The sequence below is a fragment of the Carassius carassius genome, chromosome 11, assembly GCF_963082965.1.
Source record: "Carassius carassius chromosome 11, fCarCar2.1, whole genome shotgun sequence".
NCBI lineage: Eukaryota > Metazoa > Chordata > Actinopteri > Cypriniformes > Cyprinidae > Carassius > Carassius carassius.
The window spans coordinates 29,026,196-29,047,912 of NC_081765.1; the positions used below are offsets into that span (position 1 = coordinate 29,026,196).

Sequence of the window (21,717 nt, forward strand, 5' to 3'; positions counted from 1 at the left end):
GGTATTATGCATACTAAAGTATTATGACACTTAAGTTATAGTAGTTAATGACTGCTTGTTCACAAAGTGTAGCTTAATTAAATACTTAATAAAAATCTTTTAAAACATTACCAGAAAATTACCATTACCATTTGTATTTGTTTTGTTTAGTCTTTTAAAGCAATTAAGTATTTTTGTAAGAAGTATCTTACTAAGAGACATCAAGGCTGCATTTATTTGTACAATTTATTAGGGCTGGCCGATATATCTAATGATATGATCATGCACATCTAGTCAGTAAATCTGGTTCCGTGATTAGCGCTAAATCATCATCACCTGCATTTTAAAAAAAGTGTATAAAAAAACTAGGTTTTTCTAAAGTAACACTGTCCAACAGCGACAACAGCAGGTAAAGTTACAGCGGACGCTTACCTCATTGACTATTAACAGAGACCCCATAGCGTGCCGTGACTACTGGGGGGTAATTGAGAATAAATGGGGAAAATTCACGTGAGAGGAGGCAATGCCTCCATCGCGATATGACTGGTTATGTTCGGCTGTGATTGGTTCATGCGATAAATCCTGCCTCTTGTGTTCATGCGAGTTCCGCGTTCGCGAATGAACAATATAATCAATGGAATTAATGGGACTAATTAAAAAAGTAAGTTAATAACTCAATGTCACACACCTTGAGGTACGTTGTTTATGTCTAAGATAATCTAACTAACTTCACTGCATTTCAAGCTCTGTGTTGATTCTTTAATTAGTTTATATCATCAGCCCTCCAAACGCAGATCACGTCCCACACATCCCCGTCTCACTTCTTGAGTGGTAGAGTAGCTGTGACAGAATGTCCTGTTGCTTTTGCCACTTGTAAAGAAATAAGATCAAATAGTTTGTTTGACATTGTGCCTTACCCTGTCTTATCCTTGCTCACTTCCAAGCTCCAGGACACAGTGTATGGAATACAAAGTGTGCCATAAAACACTTGGATTAAAAGAAAACATTAATCAGTGTTCAGCAAGGCAAGGGAACACCGATCAGTGTTTTTATCTGCCTCGTGTTATTAGAAACATATTTAGCATTAAACTAACATGGAAAATGAGAAGGGCCAGATGGAATCTGTGTACTTACATTTTCTGCACTGATTTAAGGGAAATAGTTATGATAGCAATCTTAAAATCAGTGGTCTTTTGGTCTTATGTCTGTTGCTTAGAAACTAGTCAAATTAGGCAGATGTCTAATTTATTAGAACCTTGTTGATGGAAATTTACAAAACTACGCTAGGTAAATAAATGTTTATAAACCGTTATTTTGGTTTACCTATGTATCATAAACCGTTATGGTACTACTTTGTTTGGTCACAAAAGTATAATGGAACTTTAAGAAAAACAGTTATGGATTTCTTCAATTACACATGCGATAATTGCATGATATACATTTTCTTTTTTCTGTTAACTGTTTGTGTGTGTGTGTGTGTGTGTGTGACTATAAAACTAATTATAAATATATATTTTTTTGTCTTTCAGCTGCTTTGGCTCTTGAGGACACACTGAGTTTAATAGTGTCTGAATTTATTGTCACAGTCCTTCTCACTCACAGTCAGAAGACAAGTGGAAAAAGATTCAAATGTAAGCAGAGGGGGAAAATTACCCAAAGTGTCATTACTATAAGCACTGTCACATCCTCAGTGGAGATTGATTTTTAGAATTTAGCCCTCTGATGAACACTTTTCTGGTTGTGTAACAAAGAGATCTCTGGAAGCATTCAGTTTTTTAAGTATTTCCTGTCTGTGGTGCATAGGTGACACATAGTTTTGATGCTCATATCAACGTGTCACATGGCATGTAAAAGACCAGAAATATTGTCAATGCAATTACTGAAACGTCCTCTATGCAATGTTATGCTCTTATCCTAGAAATTAAGTTTGGTGATCAGCAACTACCTCATCATACACATCATGTGTCACAAATTAGTATATTGCGATGCATCACAGTAACATAATTGGATTGCAATTGACACTGGGCCAAATGCATGGGAGAGAGAGTGAATGTGGTATCGCTTTCAATCTCTCTCACCCGCTTCACTTTTGGCCAGTGATGCATCTTGTAGAAGCCTGTGATGGGCCATTTTCGTACCATTAATGGATCTGTAGAAAATGCTATGCCTGAATGCAAAAATAAATAAATAAATAAATAAATAATCATAAAAGATCCTGAAGTATTGATGCATTATTGTAAAAATATTTATCTCGATATTGATGAACAGTGCAGTAAATTCTATTTTTACAGTTTGAGCAAAATATGCCTTACACTTGTGTCTCTTAGCTCCCCTTTGTTCATGTTTGCATTCCTCCCGTGAGAAATCTGATGGTTCACTGCATGCAGACATTGATCTTCTGGTGATCTTTGTGGAGATACAGAACATTATTGCTTAAGAAATCCTGAGCTGAAGCAATATAGGATTGTTTTGTTTTTGGTGTACCACAGGGCTCTATATTTGGCCCTAAAATTTGTCAGCAGCAGCAATTTTCACCCCTGTGGGACTTATGGGAGGGTTACAGAATAACCTTTTCTTTCATGGATGCTTTGGTCTCTAAAACAATATCACAATGAAGGACTTCATCAGAATGTTATTTCACAGGCTAGACCTTGGGCTTGTGTTTAGAGCCAATACCAAAGGTCACTGAGGTTGGCAGTTCACCAAGGCACTGGTGCAAAACTGGATATTGTGTTTCTAACTTGGGAAGAAAACATTGCAGGTGTGGTTCCAAAAGAGCAGCTTGTTGGGTAAGGCTTATCTTTTTCTGTTTTAAAGCTCATGACATTGCAACATGGTTGCAAGATAACATTACTTTCAGGTCACTGGCCAGACTTTCTTAAAATCAATTGTGTTTTCCTCACTAGGACATTGTTTTAGCTGTAGATGTCTAAAAATGATTTTAAAAAAGTGAAAGTGAAAGTCGTCACATTTGCCAAGTATTGTAACCCATACCCGGAATTGGTGCTCTGCATTTAACCCATCCAAGTGCACACACACAGCAGTGAGGAGTGATAACACCAAGAACACACACCCGGAGCAGTGGGCAGCTATAGATCCAGCGCCCAGGGAAAGCTCCTCTTAAATGTTAATAGAGCTTGTACTTAAATTTATAACTTTACAAAATTGTAAAAGCAATTATATTTCATTATTTTTCAGCCTTTTGACCATGTATAATGAAATATATTGAATCATTTTAGGCATTTTCTCTGTCTGGAAGCTTAATCTCAACCAACCAGCCAACCATTTCAAACATCCATTATTGCCAAGTAGAGTCAAATTTTTTAATAAGGAAGTAAATACATGCCGTTAAAAATAACCAAGGCATGTTTAATAATTTCTATTAGTCAATTACAACAACCAATGATGTAAATTTGGGTTGGGACTCTGTTTGTCCATCCAGTTGACATATTTGATGTTGATAAATTATTATTTATTATTTTTGCTATTATGTTTGATGATGCTAGTGGCACATACATTACATATTTCTCCTTTGTTTAACTCAGAAGCACTAATAATTTGTCTTTATGCTTTCAGACTCATGAGACAGGGAATGATCAGGAAACTAGTCTGACGACACTCTTTGGGCTGTGTGGTATGACAGTATATGGTTAGCTTGAAATAAAGAGTCTATCATTAGAGATTTTGCTATAACATGTATTCTGCATTGTGCAGATATATCTGTGTAACACAGTACTGCTTAAACGTTATGTATCTTTTGAGTGATAAGGAAACATGCATGAATGAGAAATAGAGTGGGATGCACTTGGTAGCAGTGTTTGGAATAACGGCGTTTAAAAGAACGGCGTTAGGTAACAACGTTATTTTTTCAGTAATGGGGTAATCTAACTAATTACTTTTCCCGTCGTTACAACGCCGTTAATGTTACTGAACGTTAAATGCGTTGTATGCATTGATTTAATATGCAATCCGAACGCACCCCTGGCTCACACAGCGAGTGAGCAGGTGGGTTAATAACGAGATAAACGATTATGATTGGCTAAGGCAGAGTCATGTGTTTCATGGTAGCCAATCAGAGCCAGTGTTTTTACACACAAGTAGGGCTGGGCGATATATCGAATATTAGCGATAATATCGGAATAATTTTGACGACGATGTACAATTTGAATATATCGGGAATATCGAATATTTCAAATTCAAGCATACTTTCCCAAAAGAACGCGCCGAATGTCCAAAAAAGGAACCTGTAACTGCTGACTGCTCTACGCCCCTCTACTACGAGAGCTTTAATGATAGCGGTTGCCAGATAACAAAAGTTAAAATCTCCAAATCAGAGCTCCACTGTTACAAGGATACATTTTCTGCCCGGTGTTTGCTTATTTTAAACAATCTGGCAACCATGCGCACGTGCTCACTCCTCATTGCGGAAGAGCCGCCGATGATAATCTGAAAACACTAACAAGCTGGAATTGAGCGATCTAATGAAAGCGTCGTTCAGACGGTCTGTGTTCTGTCGTGAGATCTCAACTGTATTGTTTGCATTTGTGATCGCAAAATAAATGCACTTACTCGACCGCTGATGTTTGAATAGAGAAACAGGCTATGGCCATTTGGAATTACTATTGGGGAATTTCACTGATATATTTTTACCAGTTTCCATAATATAGACAGAGAGAATGCAAAAGTCTTTGGTATTCATTTATATATATTTATATATAAGAAATAGCTATGTGCTTCAGCAACTAGCTCCCCATCTAAGAGGGTTTTTAGTGTTAGTAGGAACATAGTTTCATGCCACAGAGCTTCTCTTAAAACCGCAGACAGTTGACAGACTTGTGTTCTTATCTTAAAAACTTGTTAAAAAATTAATATATAATACTTATCCCACTTGCATAGTTTAAATTGTGAATTGCATGCACTAAAAAGTTGACAGAATGCACTTTCTGTAACTGTTACTTAATTTGCACTGCTTCAGTTACATATAGGCCTACATGTATTCATTTAATAAAAAGCAGTAAGTGATCTCTTGGTCTAGATTTTTTAACTGCTTAAATTAGCTGTTTAATCTAAATAATTTTTTTTTAATGGGTAAAAGAAAATCATGTTTTATTTTTTATTATTTAAATGCAAACATATCGAGATATATATCGAATATCGTAAACATTTTTACAATATCGAGATATCATTTTTTTTTATATATCGCCCAGCCCTACACACAAGCGCCAGCGGCGCCAAACACACACAGTAACACACACACGCAACAGCTACACAGAGATTCGCAGCAGCAGGAGAAATGGCGAGTCAGGAGCAATCCAATGAAAAGTTGGCATTTTCAAGGTGGAGATATAAGCACTACTTCAAATTCATTGTAGTCCAAGGCAAGAACGTGCATGTAATGTGTACATGTAATGTGTGACACACGCATCTACAAAGCTAGTGGCCAAAAACACTTTTCTTACAAAGAGTGCAGGATAAATCTCTTGCTGTCTGTTGACGTGCAATAAATCTCGAAAGTTATGTACGAACACCTGTCTGTTTTACTTATTTCAACTGACTTGTGAAAACTGCTAAAAAAAAAAAAAAAAAAATTCTTTGACATTTAGCAACTTTTTTTTTTTTTTTTTACAGTAACGCAAATAGTTACTTTCCCTGGTAACGAGTTACTTTTATTATAGAGTAATTCAGTTACTAACTCAGTTACTAAACAAGTAGTGAGTAACTATAACTAATTACTTTTTTAAAGTAACATTCCCAACAGTGCTTGGTAGTTATTAAGTGCAATAAGCAGTGAAAAAGATCTCAATGCGGTGCTCGCGCCAGTGATGGAGTACTCGAGTCCTGGTTTAGGATAGTCATAGTTTTCAAGGGATTTTCAGCTGAACAAGCTTTTGTTGACAGGTTTGAGAATGATGATAGCTTCAGTGTGTTTATTCAATTGAATCGAGGGGATCACTGCTTCCTCACAGCTCTGACATCCAGCGGTTTGTCACAGGTTGGTTTACAAGGTTTGAAGTGGTTAATCTGCTTTAATGGCACAGGATCAGGGTTTTCTTAAGAGAGCTCTCTCGTACTGCGTCTTAGCTAAGACGCTACGGGAAAAGTCTCTTTTCACGAAATACTGGAGCAAAAAATTATCCTTAATTTTGTATTTTTGTAAAGCGCATTTGCAGCAGTACACAGCCATAGGCGAGATGGCTCGTTCGCTCATTGGCTTGTTCTGCGGCAACTGCACAGCCTATCGAGCGCAGGCAGATGCAACATCAGACCAATAAGGGCTTCGCGCCCTTCTTGCCACTTCCCGCCGAAACGGGTGTGGCCCAACCTATAAAAGGAGCTCGAAAAGGCTGACTCACCTGATTTTTCATCTCTTCAGCGAAGCTCACGCATCGCTGGATCACGGAGGAAGCAAGCGCCGTCTGAGAAGCATATCAGCGGGACGAGCCATTCTGAAGCTGCTGGCCTCGCCGCCTTCCACTGCCGTTCCTGCTGCGCTGTCCGGCGCCTATATCCTTTATATCCTTTGTATCCTTATATATCCTGTGTGTGTTCGCCCTACGCACACTCACAAAAAGAGCTGCGTCTTTATAAAATGCCCTCATGCGGCTCGTGCAGAGCCCCGCTCAGCGAAGGAGACCGTCACGTCATCTGCGTCTCCTGTCTGGGTGAGGACCATGCAGCGCTCGCGCTCGCTGACAGCGGCTGCCCTCATTGCGAGCTACTGCCTATGGTGACTCTGAGGACTCGCCTGGCATCCTTCTCGAAGCCTGCATCATCCGCTGCGCCGCAGCGCCGTAAGAAGCACCGCTCGCAGCGTCTACCGGAACCGCCTCCAGCTCGGCCGAGCTCGCCGGTTCCCTCCGCCTCGCCGGCCTCCCCTGCATCGCTTCCCGATGTTCAGCGTCCGCTGTCTGCCGACGCGTCATCCGAGGAAGTGGATCTCAGGCCCGCGTCGGAGGAAGAGGACACGAGCTCTCTGCTTGCTTCGGGCAGTGAGGGTTGGGCGAGCTCCGTGGATCTCGCGCCCTCTGCTCAGAGGCCCAGCAGACGGGGGGATATCGATAAGGAGCTGATGCAAGTGCTCGCGCTGGCCGCGGCGAGCCTCGGCCTCGAGTGGTCTGCACCTGCGCCCCCTTCACGTTCCCGGCTGGATGGTAGCTATCTCCCGGATGAGCGTTCTTCTTCAAGCTCAAAGCACGCCCCCTTTCTTCCTGAGCTTCACGAAGAAGTGGCGAAAGCTTGGAACGCTCCATTTTCAGGCGAGAATCCGTTCATCTGTTTCGCCAGCATTCTCCGCACTGGACGGTGCTAAAAACAGAGGCTACCTGTCACTTCCGCCGGTGGAACAGGCTATAGCAGCGCACCTTTGCCCGCCCTCTGCTGGACGGCGGACTAAGGCGGCGTTGCCATCCAAAGCCTGCCGCATGATGTCATCGCTGCTTGCACTGATCTTCTCTGCTGCTGGGCAGACTGCGTCTGCGCTACACACCATGGCCACGCTGCAGATTTTCCAGGGCGATCTCCTCCGCAAGCTGGATGAGATGGGACCGGAAGTGATCTGTCTCGCGGATCTGAGGAGTGCTTCGGATCTCTCCCTCCGCGCTACTAAGTCCGCTGCACAGGCCATGGGACGGGTTATGGCTTCCGCTACGGTGGCTGAGAGGCATTTGTGGCTGACGCTTTCTGACATCAAGGAATCTGAGCGCGCTGCGTTCCTCGATGCGCCGCTGACTCCTGCTGGCCTCTTCGGATCATCTGTCAACGAGTTTGTGGAGATTCGCCGAGGCCCAGAAAGCTTCGCAGGCGTTCAAGCACTTCTTGCCGAAGCGCTCCGGTTCTGCAGCTAGCCGCTCTAGGCCGGCCCCACAGAGCTCTCAGCCACGCCCACCGCCTCCAACTGCGTCATCGCGACAGCGTCTTACAATGCTTACAACCAGGAAGCTCCTCGCGCAGATTCGCAGAGGGGACTGGTTCATGTCGAAAGATCTGAAGGACGCGTATTTTCAAATACAGATAGCGTCAAACCACAGGCGATATTTGAGATTGCCTTTGAGGGCCAGGCATACCAGTTTACAGTCCTGCCGTTCGGCTTGTCCGTGGCTCCTCGTACGTTTACGAGATGCATGGATGCAGCGGTCGCTCCTCTCAGACTCAGAGGCATGCGAGTGCTGAATTATTTTGACGACCTGCTGGTTCTGGCCTGATCACGAGCGGAGCAGCTTGGCCTCAGTGTCAATTGGGAGAAGAGTTCGCTGAACCCCAGTCAGACGATTCTGTTTCTGGGTATAGTTCTGAACTCGTGTTCCATGACGGCGCAGCTGTCACCACAGCGCGTGATGGGCATTCAGCGCGCAGCGAGTTCTTTCCGCTGCGGCGCGACCGAGTCGCTCAAACACTGTCAGAGGATGCTGGGCCTCATGGCCTCAGCATCTCCGGCTCTGTAGCTGGGCCTGCTCCGCATGCGCCCCCTGCAGTTCTGGCTGAAGGCGCGGGTGCCGCGCAGAGCGTGGGCGTCTGGCCGGCTGCATCTCAAGGTCAATCAGAGCTGGCACCTTGGACAGCGAACGGCTGGTACCGATCAGGTGTAAGCCTGGGGACGCTGCTCGAGTGCAGACCGTCCTTTGGCCTATGGTCAGAAAGGGAAAAGCTCCATCATATCAACTGTTTGGAAATGCTGCCAGTGGAGAACGTGCTGATGCGCTTTTGTCCCCAAATCAAGGATCACCACGTCTTAGTCCGTTCGGACAACATGTCTGTGGTGTCCTACATAAATCGCCAGGGCTGTCTCAGGTCCCGAAACCTGTACAGGCTAGCGGAACGCCTCCTGGTTTGGGCTCAGCGCAACGTGCGTTCGCTGAGGGCAGTGCATGTGCCTGGGCTACAGAATCTGGGTACAGACAGGCTGTCCAGAGGCAATGTTCCTACGGGCGAATGGTCTCTACACCCGCAAACAGTCCGGCTGTTGTGGGAGAGATTTGGCAGGGCGGAGGTGGACCTCTTCGCGTCCCACGAAAACGCTCACTGCCCCGCGTTCTTTTCCAAGAACGAAAGCGCGCTGTCACGGGAATGGCCGTGCTGCCCGCTTTATGCTTTCCCTCCCATCTCCCTCCTTCCGCAGGTGATAGAACGGGTGAGAGAAACGAGATGTTCAATACTGCTTGTAGCACCTCTTTGGAAGAACCAACCATGGTTCCCAGATTTGATGCAGTTAGCAGATGTCGCCCCGTGGCCGGTACCGTTGAGGAGGGACCTCCTCTCGCAGGCCAGGGGCTCGATTTGGCACCCTCAACCGGAGTTGTGGTCCCTCCATGTGTGGGCGCTCAACGGTTACCCGCTGATCTCGCAGTGGGAGTGCTAAATACCATCACTCAGGCTAGAGCTCCGTCGACACGACGTCTGTATGCCTCGAAGTGGTCGGTGTTCTCCAGCTGGTGCACAGCTCGAGGATATTCACCCCTTAGTTGTGAGGTGACGGAGGTTCTCTTCTTCCTTCAGGAGCTGTTGGATAGGGGCAGAGCCCCATCCACGCTCAAAGTTTATGTGGCGACCATCGCAGCATTTTCTGAAACAGCGCTCGGTCAGTCAATAGGAAGGAATGATTTGGTCATCCGGTTCCTCAGAGGAGCTAGGAGGCTGAATCCTCCCAGACCTCTGTCAGTCCCTATGTGGGACCTCGCGGCGGTTTTGGAGGCCATGAAGGGTCCCCCTTTTGAGCCTATCCAATCAGTCAGCCTTCAGCATCTGTCGTTCAAGACAGTATTCTTGTTGGCTCTCGCTTCAGTGAAGCGTGTGGGTGATCTGCACGCGCTCTCGGTGAGCCAGTCGTGCTTGGAGTTTGGGCCTAATGACTCAAGGGTCATACTCAAACCTAGGCACGGTTATGTGCCGAAATCCCTCAACACGCCGTTTCGGGCTCAGGTTATTGCCTTGTCTGCCCTGCCGGTGTCAGGAGAGGAGAGAGACTCGAGTCTTCTTTGCCCTGTCAGGGTTTTAAGAGCTTATGTGTCTCGCTCTGCTGCCTTTCGGCAGATGGAGCAGCTGTTTGTCTCGTTCGGTGGACGTTCCAAGGGAATGGCTGTTTCGAGACAGACTCTATCCAGATGGATAGTTGACGCCATAGCGTTAGCTTACGCTTCCAGGGGCCTGCAGTGCCCGTTGGGCATCAGAGCACACTCCACAAGAGGCGTCGCCTCGTCGTGGGCGTGGTCTACTGGGATCTCCTTGCAGGATATATGTATGGCGGCAGGTTGGGCCTCGCCGTCTACATTTATCAGGTTCTATAACCTGGAGGTTCCCGCCTTGCAAGCAAGGCTGCTGTCAGTATAGTCGAATCAGGGCCCTGAGGGAATTCTGAGTTCATGAGCGCTATGCGCTGCCGACTGTTATATGGGCAGTATTGCGTAAGACCCGCATTGCCACATTGGTCTGGCCTTGCTTCGGCTGTGTGATGTCATATTGCCGCATCTACGGATGCTGCTAGATATGGGACGGAGGGCTTTCCCCCTTTCTGTCCTGGACTCTCTGTGAGTCCCTCAGGTGACTGTGCACTGTAAATCCTGGGCGTTGCTTCAGGTTTATTGGTGTGTGATCCCTGCGCGCACGGCGTTTTACATTTGGTTCCCGTAGCGTCTTAGCTAAGACGCAGTACGAGAGAGCTCTCGTAAGAGAACATACTCGGTTACTAAACGTAACCTCGGTTCTCTCTAGAAGAGCAAACGAGTACTGCATTCTCTGCCGTGCGCACGATTCACTCTGGTTCGCTTCGGCGATGAAATAAATCAGGTGAGTCAGCCTTTTCGAGCTCCTTTTATAGTTTGGGCCACACCCGTTTCAGCGGAGAAGTGGCAACAAGGGCGCGAAGCGCCCTTTTTGGTCTGATGTTGCATCAGCCTGTGCTCGATAGGCTGTGCAGTTGCCGCAGAACAAGCCAATGAGCGAACGAGCCGTCTCGCCTATGGCTTTGTACTGCTGCAAATGCGCTTTACAAAAATACAAAATTAAGGATAATTTTTTGCTTCAGTATTTCGTGAAAAGAGACTTTTCCCGTAGCGTCTTAGCTAAGACGCAGTACTCGTTTGCTCTTCTAGAGAGAACCGAGGTTACGTTTAGTAACCGAGTACGTTTTATAACATTTCTCCCCTGCTTTAAGTCTAAATAAGAAGTGGACTGAGAGATCGTTCCAAACAAAAGTGACTAAAATGTCCACTTTTACTATAAATACATGAGGAACTTTTATTAAAATTAATACTACATTTTAAGGGGTCTGTGTTTGGTTCTTTTACTTAAGTGTGAAAATGTGGAGTCTGATAAGTGGACTAAATGATTGGAGAAGTGCGGCATATGTCACCGGAGAGATGGTCCAGTTATGACATGGTGATTTGAACATTAAACAAATGAAATGTATGCATGGATGAATTGTTCACAATAAGATCGATAATGTGCTTTTACAAAAAAGTTAGGGTAAATTTTCTTTTTTTGGAAATAATTTTTTGGAAGTTTGAATAAACATCCAAATGAATGCAAATTTCTTATGTAACACAAGGTTCATAAGAAAAACCACACCTGAATTTCTGGGAATATTGCAACATTCTGTTTACAGTTTGCTGTGTGTGGGATTTACTGCAAAGGTTTCCCTTAGTTAGCATTTTGCATTTGTTCTGTGATTGTTGGATGAGCGGCATGCTTGAATTTGCTTAGTAGCGCTTATTTATGTAAAGTCACTGCTTTTCTCATCCTTCTTCCCTAAGTCTCTATTCATTTAAAGCAGAGTACTCAGTCTGCACTGTTTACAAATCGCAGGTCAAAAATGGAGTGGAGAGCACGAGTTCTCCTGTGTTTATAGAATTAAACAACTACACTTTTTGTGAAAGGGAATGGAGCGTATTGCTCTCATATTTGACTGCTGTTACATGGCTTATTGACAGACTTTTGTATTGTCTCTTTATTGAATCTGTCAACATGCTAATTGTTATCTTTTTAAATTACGCTTCACATGATGTTAGAGTGAGCCTAATTGTGTGCTAGTTTAAATAATTATTATGTGTGTTGCAAGTGAAAAATTTGTTCGCTTGTTCTTTGAAATGGGAATCTACAATCTGGTGTACTGTACAGTGTTTGCTTCCTTTTAACTTTCTCCAAGTAGACTTGAACATCAATTCTGTTTTAGGAGTCCAAAAATAACACACCTCTGATGGGATTTTAACATGTGAACAGATAAACAGCTGAAACTGAGACTTTGTTTGCATTATTAGACTTATCAAAACATACTAGATGATTTAAGCTATATTAGGACACGCCTCTATGAAATACTTGATTGTGATTGGTTGTTTGCAGCATTTTTCAGGCAAATATAGTTGTAGAATGAGTGTTAAATCATTTTATTGAATGTTAATACAACATTCAAGTGATTTCCAAATGTAGCTGTGCTAGTTTTGTTTCTTTTGTATTACAAATTTCATTAATTGAACTATGAAAATTCCACTCATAAGCACAATTCCATGTGCATTTTTTTTCTTTTTTTTATGTATGCATGTTTTAATGAAAAGGCAAATGTATGAAAAAAAAAATCTTTTGAATTAATCTAAAAAATAATTCATTTTTTACTCACCATTTTAACCCAGTAAAAATTTTTAGAGTTTGACATAAATAGTAAAATGTATATTCATTCTAAAAATGCCCATAACATTCTAAGATTTTATTAATTTCCATCATTTTTTTCTGGATATATAAAACACTTTATATATCTGTGTCATATATCCAGGTGTTCCAAGATTGTTGGCTTATTTCTTTTTGTTTTTTTGTCGTTTTAGTTTATTTTAATGCTTGTTTCATCTTATTTTAAGAACCACTGTTGTAAATTGTTTCTGTAAGGTGTATTCATGCAGGCATATTCCCCAATGTTGACGCGTTTCCTTATAATCAACACCTTTGGTAATAAAATGTGGTGGTGTTCCTGGTGGTTTTCATTTGTCACACTTCGATGATCAGTCTGAAAATAGACACATGCTATTAATAGCTGTGTGTGAATTTTGGGAGACCAGAACGCAGAGTTATAAATCCATCCTTTTTTTTTTTTTTTTTTCAGGCTCATCTGTTCCTTCACAAAGTGCTAGATCCAAAACAGGAAATGACTCCACACCAGCTTGTAATCTTTCAACTAAACAGACATTTCCTGCTCGACTTGTTTTTTGACTTTTTCTTTTTTACCATTTATTCCAGTTAAGACCCCCGTCCCACCCCGCCCCCATCTCTCTCTCCCTCTTTCTTCGGTTTGCTGCTTATGGTCAGGGATTTTGGAACATCTCTGTAGATGTTATTAGTTTCTCATGCTGCTTATGCTGTCCCTGCCTTCACATGGCCTTCATCTCTTATTTGATTTTCCAGTAGTTTCTGGAAGCAATGAACCCTCTATTTTCTGTTCTTGCTAAGCAAGATTTATTTCTATTGGTCAGATCCTTTAACCAACTGAACAGAAACTTCTCATATACCAGATTCTTTCTTTCTTTTTTTCTTTTATTTATATTTTTTAAGGTAATTTGGGTTATCACATTTTGGTTTTATATATATATATATATATATATATATATATATATATATATATATATATATATATATATATATATATATATATATATATACATACATATACACGGAAATAAAATATATATATATATATATATATATATATTTATTAGAAAAGAAAAGGTTCTCTTTAGACTATTTATTCTGATTGTGTCAGGATGATTATGCTATTTAAAAAGATGCATGTGTCATTTCTGCATCTATCATCTATTTGTGAACAAACACTTGCCACAGATAATAGCTATTTTAATGGAATAATTCATCCAAAAAAAGAAAATGTACTCTCCCTCAGGTAAACCAAGATGTAAAAGAGTTCTTCATTGGAACAGATTTTCAGAGTCTGTTTTGGATGGAGGCTGTGTAATGTATGCTTTGCACGTTTCTTATGGAACATTGTCTGTTTAAGGTAATTTTGGGGGGTCTTGATTTTGAGTATTGGTGCGATTGGAGACAGTGCTGTTACATTTGTGTTTTCAGTTAACACCCTTAAACCTCATGTGCAGCTAATGCATCAAAGTCATGTTCGCTCTTGTAGTTTTGTTCTTGAAGTGCTCAAACGAGCATAAGATTTGTGCACAGTTTTGGTTAATGTGACTTCGTTTAAAAAAGGAAGATTCTTGCATATCTGCTTTAAATGACACAAGACGGTGCTCTTTTGACCTGCTGCCGATCCCTTCAGAGAGAGGAGGGCCTGGCTATTGTCATGTCATTCAGGTCTGAGCCCATTCCTTTCCGCTTTTCTGCAGGTGAACCATCCCTCACTGTAGTATCCCGTCCGAGCCAAGGACATGGGTGAGTGCGAGACCCCCCCTGCCAGTGTCAAGAGGAAGGCTTGGGCTCAGAGCCGAGGCTCTTGGCAGGCTTCTGAGTCTCAGGACCAGGGCGCAGGGGAGCCGCTGTCTGCCCAGCCTATTGAAGATAAGACTTCGACAGCTTCAGAAACAGGTAGGGTGCTTCTGTTAATGTCGTAACAGTTCAGATTTGTTGTTTCTGTGCTAATGGATATTACATACATCAGGGGTTTTCAAACTTTTTAATCTCAGGGACCCCCAAATATGATGATTCCTTGCAGGGGACCCCTTTGCCTAAAGTTTAAAGGCACTTATGTATTTCAAGTATAAATCTGTAAACTAAAATTCTGTATAACGTAAAGACATTATAATTCGTATTTCACAGGCATGCAAAATGGTATTGTTTTAAAAACTATTTATTTTATTAGTTTGGCTACTCACTATAGCCAAAAATGATTCTCACAATTATTTTATATTTCATAAAAAAAAAAAAAAAAAAAAAAATTTTTACATTAACTGAACAAGATAGCTTTTCTAAATAAGGCACTGGTAGATGAAAAGTTAAACCTGGACATTTGTAATATTTGTAGTTTCTGTAGTTTTTTTCCCCTGTCTTTATGGAAAACTGCAAAATATTTACATTGAACTGGGTACCTTTTCTAATTAAGGCACTGCTAAATTGCTCCTATATTTTTATTAAGTGAAAAAGGAACCTTCTTTCACAGCATTATAATGTGACAAGTTAAACCTGAAGAACAGCATTTGCATTACAAACACAATCAAACCAGTTTGAATCATTCACTGATTCAAAACTCCTAATGGGACGGATGAGCTTGGTGGCTTCTACATAGTTTGTCATAACGTGGCTTCATTTTAGTTAGAGCCAGACGCATGTCGCTTTCAACCTCCAGACGGGCTCTGTGCTTCGACTGAAGTACTTTCAGTGCTGAAAATCCAGCTTCACACAAATAAGTTGTGGCAAAAGGTAAAAGACATTTTACTGCCTTCTCTGACAACATAGGGTAGTCCTCTCTCACAGACATCCAAAACTCTGATAGAGGAAGAGATGGGAACCTTGTTTTTCTCCCGCCATCATTTGACAAGTCAATCAGTTGCTCCTTGGCTGCCAGATCCAGATAAGTGCCAACCCCTGGTGCAAATGGGTCCCTTACCAAGTCAAGGTGGTTGTTGTTCAAATCAGGGAAATACTGTTTAAAATAGCCCTGAAGATGTGACAGGTGAGACTGAATTATGGGTGTGATATTGTCTGCAGTGGAGGAGATGCGCTCCTGGTTGTAGAGAGGAAACATTTCTGTTACTCCTTCTTGCAGTTTGCTTTCCCACAGGGATAATTTTTGCATGAATGCACGCACCTTGTCTTGTGCATTCAGTATGTGAACATTGTGTCCTTGCATGCTCTGATTGAGGACACTGAGATGCTGGAAACAATCTGCCATGTATGACAACTTCAGTATCCAAGTGTCATCTTCAAAACATTTGGCAAGTTCTAGGTTTTCATCAGAGAGAAACTCTCTCAGCTCTTTCCGCAGCGCGTACACGCGACTTAACACGGCGCCGCGGGAAAGCCAGCGCACCTCTGAGTGGAGCAGCAAACCCTCGTAATCTGCACCCATTTCTTTGCAGAGTAAACGGAAGAGTCTGTGTTTCAATGGGCGTGATTTTACATAGTTCACAGTCTTTATTACATCCTTCAACACTTGATGTAAGTCATCTTCAATGCGCTTGGCCACAAGAGCCTCACGGTGAAGCATGCAGTGTGTGGCAACGGCGTTGGGGGCTTTCTCTTTTATCAGAGTCACGACGCCGCTGTGCTTACCGGTCATAGCGGCAGCACCGTCGGTACACACTCCAATACACCGAGACCAGTCTATTGAATTGTCCGTCATGAACTGATCCATCATATTAAATATGTCCTGACCTGTGGTTCTGCCTTCAAGGGGTTTACAGAAGAGAAGTTCCTCAATAAATTTGTCCTTACCGAGAAAACGTACGTAGACCATTAGCTGTGCTTGATTCGCTATATCAGTACTTTCGTCCAACTGAAGTGAAAAGTATTCACTGACTTGCAGCTGTTCTAAAAGTTGTGATGAAATATCATCGGCCATCTCACCTATGCGTCTGCTTACTGTGTTGTCTGACAAAGGCACACAATCTACCTTTCGTGCCGCTTCCTCTCCAAATAACTCTTTGACGATGTCTTTGGTAGCTGGTAATAATAATGCTTCGCCAACTGTGTGCGGCTTCTTTGCACGCGCGATGTGGAGTGATGCCAAATATGACGCTTTTAAACACCTCTCAGGGACTGATGCTTGCTGCCGAAAAATACTAGCCTGCCGGGCCAAACACAGCTCCTGATGTTTGAAATAGTCAGTCGATTTTTCTGCCTCATTGGGATGTTTCTGCTGTAGATGGCGCTTGAGCTTGGATGGTTTCATGCATTCGTTTGAGAGAATCTTTTGACAAAGAACACACTGGGGTCTATCGACTCCCTGCTTTAACATGCAGGTAAAACCAAACGCAATGTAAGATTTGTCATATTTTCTGGTTTTTGCCTTTGCATTCGCCAAGTCAGATTTGCATGAACTGCTTGCGGGAGCGGGATTCTTTAAAAATCTTTCCATCATCTGTACTGCACTTACAGCCGCTAATTGCTCCGTCCATTCAACTGTATGCAAAACGTTAAAGAGCGCAAAGGATTTTGGGATAAACACGTTACAATTAAGTATCCACTTATATAAATCATAAAACTATATATAGATTTGGTCATTAATAATTAATAATTTTAGGATTGGAAAAAAAATATCTCGTAGCCTAAATCATTTGCAACGCATTCTCATCCTAGGCTAGGGCGTCATATACTGACGCCTTGGGATGAGAACGGGCTGTCATTTTTTTTTTCCTGCCAAGTTTTTCGCGGACCCCCTAGCGCTCTCTTGCGGCCCACCTGGGGTCCGCGGACCCCAGTTTGAAAACCCCTGACATACATAGTACTAGAGTTGAATTTGAAGACATTTCAACCAATCAGCTGTCACAGCCTTGTCAATTTAAAATATTTAATGCAAGTAAGTGCAAGTAAGTGCAACTAAAATATAGTAGAAAATCCAGTTGAAATACTTGTTTTTCACCAAGAATGATTTTTCGTCATTTTAATTTGTGCATTTAAATATAAAATTCATAGTAATAATAATAAACAGTAATATTTACCATCATATATTATTACTTAAAGGTTTTTGAAATAAAAAATACCAAACAGAAACTTATACCACATAGATATATAGTGACGATGTAAACAAATCATGGAGTTCATGGATTGTATTGTCTCTAAGTGCCATTGAACTGCGTTTACCAAACTTTTACATGAATTAGGCATAACAGTCAGATAACAGTCTGCATTTTGTCAACATGTGTCTGACTAAAAAGGTTCAGTGATAAAGATAATTACCGTAAATGCTCTAATACATTGACCCCTGGAAAATATATGCAAATTCAGTGTGATATTTATATTTTCAGATGCAAATCATACAGTTATCTTTTTTGTCACTTATATCTGAGAATCTCAACTCGATGCTGGGATTTTCAAGGTTTGAGGCTCTACGGGAAGGTATACTAAGCAGTAATGTGCTAATGGACACAGCAGGGAGAGATTACAGAGGTTTGGCTGCTCGGCCTGGCATTTGATTCTCCATTCAAGTCATGATAAAACAATTAAGAGCAAATAAAGGTTTCTGGAAAGAGAAAGAATGGCAGACCACAGGGGTAGTTCAGAGGACCGCTCTACATTTGTTGTCGTTGTGTTAGATTTGTTGTTTACTCCTTGCTTGTTATTGCTTTTAGGGAAATTAATTTGTTTATTACCCGGAACAGTTGTATTTTTTTTTCTCTCCTCAGGTCGTAAACCAAATCAAGTAGAGAACTGGCTCAGGACCTGCAGGTAAGTTACCTAACAAACTCGCTGCACATTAAATACAAATGCAAATGGTGTGAGAAAGATCTGCGTACATGCCACAGTATGACGGGAATTGGAAAGTAAACAATATGCTCCGATAAACCATAGAAAAGCATTCTGTCCTTTGGCATTGGTGTCTCTGACAAGCAGTAAATTTGAGAGAATTGTGTGAATAGTTCAGTGAGTTCAGATCGTGATCTTTCCTGAGTAAGGAAAGTCATTGCTTGTGAGGACTGACTATTATTGTCCTTTGTGTTGCCGGTGTTTTTTTGGTGGCTTGTTTGGGTCTGTGGGGGCCCATTAATGCAGAAGTTTTCCCCCGAGAGTTTTTAGCCTTTCTCTCTTTGTACTGCCAGGCGTTTTTTTTTTTTTTTTTTAATAGATGTATGACTGTTTAGCTCTGAAGCGTAGGAGGAAAAAGCCATTGATTTACTTTGTAGATATACGTCCATCATGACAAACATAAACCTTCCTCCTGAAAAACAAAACAGAGATTCCAGAATTGCTGGTCCGTGTCCCTGATGGCCATTTTATCTTGTGATCTAAAAGGAAACCTTACATGCTTGTTTGAATGTTGCTTGAAATTTGGCTTAACGTCATTTACTCAACTTTTTTTCAGGGAACATGTGAAAACCATTTGTTGTTGATGTCATATTTAATTGCTGTCTGAATATTTGAGTTGAAAAGCTGGAATGAATCCAAAAATCATTTTTGAACACTGCCAACGGCTGTTCTCTTGTATGTTTGCTACGGTAAATGTCTAAACAACTTGTTTGGAATTATTGTTATGTAAAAATATAAAAATGGAGCCAAATCACATTTGACATTTGACATTAGAAATTTCTTGTACAGTCCTATTCAAATGTTTGGAGTTGGTAAGATCTTGTTAATGTTTTTGAAAAAAAGTGTCTCATGCTCGCCAATTATGCATTTATTTTATTAAAAAAAAATACAGTGAAAACTATAATATATATATTATACATATATATATATATATATATATATATATATATATATATATATATATATATATATATATATATATATATATTATAATACTAAATTTATTTACAATATTTTTTTTTGATTGTTTTTATAATTTATAATTTATTCCTATATGGCAAAGATGAATTTTTACTATGCATTTTTCCAGTCTTTAGTGTCACATGATCCATAAGAAATCATTTTAATATGCTGATTTGGTGCTTAAGAAACATGTCTTATTATCATCAATTCAAATGAATAGAAAGCTAAAAAGAACAATATGTAATTTTTTTTACATTTATAAAAGTGTTGGGAACATTATATAACATTATTGCCACTTCTGGTAAATTTAATGCATCCTTGCTGAATAAAAGTGAAAAAAAAGATGTTAATAAATGTAAATAAACATTTCGAGATGGCATGATGAGTAAATAATGCCAGAATTTAATTTTTGGCTGATCTTTTCCTTCACAGTTGACTTAATCAAATGCTTCAGTGTAAATTCCCCCTGTGGAACCCAGATGCATTTGAGCATCAACGCCACACACTAGGTCAATAAAAATACCTCGTGCTTGTCCTATTCCCAATTCCTGCTCATTATCATTAAACACACACCAGACAGACATCCTCCTACAGCCTGACAGGAAATGTAATTGTCTCCACTGGCAAGAGTTTGCTGGATATCCGGAGCTAGAAAGACTTTTTTTAGTGGTGGCGGTGTTGTGAAACATGGCCAGCACCCCACAGAGCACGAGCTATTCTTAGTCTCGTTTTACGTGGTGTGTTTTTTTTCTCACGCTGTTCGGATCTCCAGGTGTCTGGATGAAAGTGGAAGGGGCTTTCGAAGGCAGCGTTTTGTAAGTGTTGAGATGACAAGTTCATGCCAAGAGAATCTCTGTCAGCAGTTGTGAGTGAAGAAATAACACTTCAAGAGAGGGAAGGATGTTTGTGTGCGCGTTTCTGTTCGTGTGACACTTTTTAGGGAGAGATTTGGCGAGTAAAAAGAGGATATGACGTGTTATTGATCTTTCAACAGGACTCCTCTTGGGGCTTCTTTGGACGAACAAAGCGGCAGCCCGTCCAGAGGTGAGTTCATTTTCTTCAGTCCAATTTGTGTGTTTATTTGCCGTTACAGCAGTTACATTTCCACTTTCATGTTAGGAGTAGGTTTTACTGCAGAAAGTTACTCTTCTCTACCACTCCTTGTGAACTTTGGAGCAAGATCTCTCACAGTTCACTACAGCGCATGCACATTCACTGGCACACACACATACACACATGCACGCTGCTTTGGGACCAATAGCAGACCCCCACACACCAGGCAAAGAAGTGCCTGATTAGATGAATGTTTCTTCAAAGTTAAATTGTAAACAGGACAGAATGTGAGTGTAGGACAATGTGTCATTCAAAACTGCATCTGCATTATTTCAGATGACTACTAAGGTAAGGTAATTGCACTTAAGAGTAAATATTTACCGTTAACCTCTCGGTGCGTGCGAGCTAAAGACACGTTCTGGCTCTGAAGTGCTACTTGGATGTGTTTAAGTGTTTTTATGGGCAAGAGAATGGGAAATGATCACTTCTTCATTGCGATGGGTCAGCACAAAGTGTTTGCTCTCTGAAAGCTGATCTCTTTGCCTTTCAGGGCCATTAAAGAATGGCTGTAGCTTTGAAGATGACCTATCCCTGGGAGCCGAGGGTAAGTACTCTCCACTTTCTCCCTTAATCGTTTGTAATTGTTCTCAAGTGTGCTCCTTTGTGAGAATGTGACAAAGAATTTCAAGAATTCCACGTAGCTTTTTTGAGGTTAATGGACCGACTGACAAACAAGAATGACTGCTGGCATTATCTTATGTCTGGTTTTTGTTTAAATATATATATATATATATATATATTATTGTAGTAGTATTATAGTAGTATGTCACTTGTCAAATTTAGTGCTGTTTAGTGTTTACTTTCTCTTTGGTTTATGTGCTGCTTTGAGTTTGCACAATGACACATGGTGACATGCAAACTCTTGCATGTGATACTCGGGTTAAAAGGCTGGTTTTGGCACATCAGATAACTTATCTCTGGTTTCATGGTGTGCTTCCTATGGCCCATGTGTTAGCGGGAGGGGAACGTTTCAATAACAATAGTGACTTTGCATCTCACTTTTTATTCATTACTCTATGAGCTTCCTATGTTAAAAATTTATATTAAAATTAGTGCTGGGCAACAGTTAAAATCGCATTATTGTCTGCGATTAATCACAATTAATGATTGTGCCTTAAGAAATTCTTAACCATGCCGGAGCACTTTTGACCCCCAAAGCCTGGTTTGTTTGACTAGTGTGATCGCTCTGTTCAGCAGTCCCTGGCTCGGTTGGAAGAGATGGGCAAGAGCGTGGTTTAGTTATACATAGATCAGTGAGTGTGA

The 21,717-nt window shown here is 41.3% G+C and overlaps 1 protein-coding gene across 2 annotated transcripts in view; it reads left to right on the plus strand.

Annotated features, from left to right (window-relative positions):
* Positions 1-21,717, plus strand: part of LOC132153156 (protein ITPRID2-like) — a 44,833-nt gene that overhangs the window by 6,661 nt on the left and 16,455 nt on the right. The window contains exons 2-5 of one of the 2 annotated variants that reach the window (XM_059562461.1): positions 14,304-14,502; positions 18,258-18,300; positions 20,336-20,385; positions 20,945-20,998. In XM_059562461.1, the coding sequence (XP_059418444.1) occupies positions 14,346-14,502; positions 18,258-18,300; positions 20,336-20,385; positions 20,945-20,998 (304 nt within the window). In that variant the 5' untranslated portion in view covers positions 14,304-14,345. Of the gene's footprint in view, positions 1-14,303; positions 14,503-18,257; positions 18,301-19,848; positions 20,157-20,335; positions 20,386-20,944; positions 20,999-21,717 lie in introns of those variants that run through there. The other variant, XM_059562462.1, reaches the window with a different exon arrangement.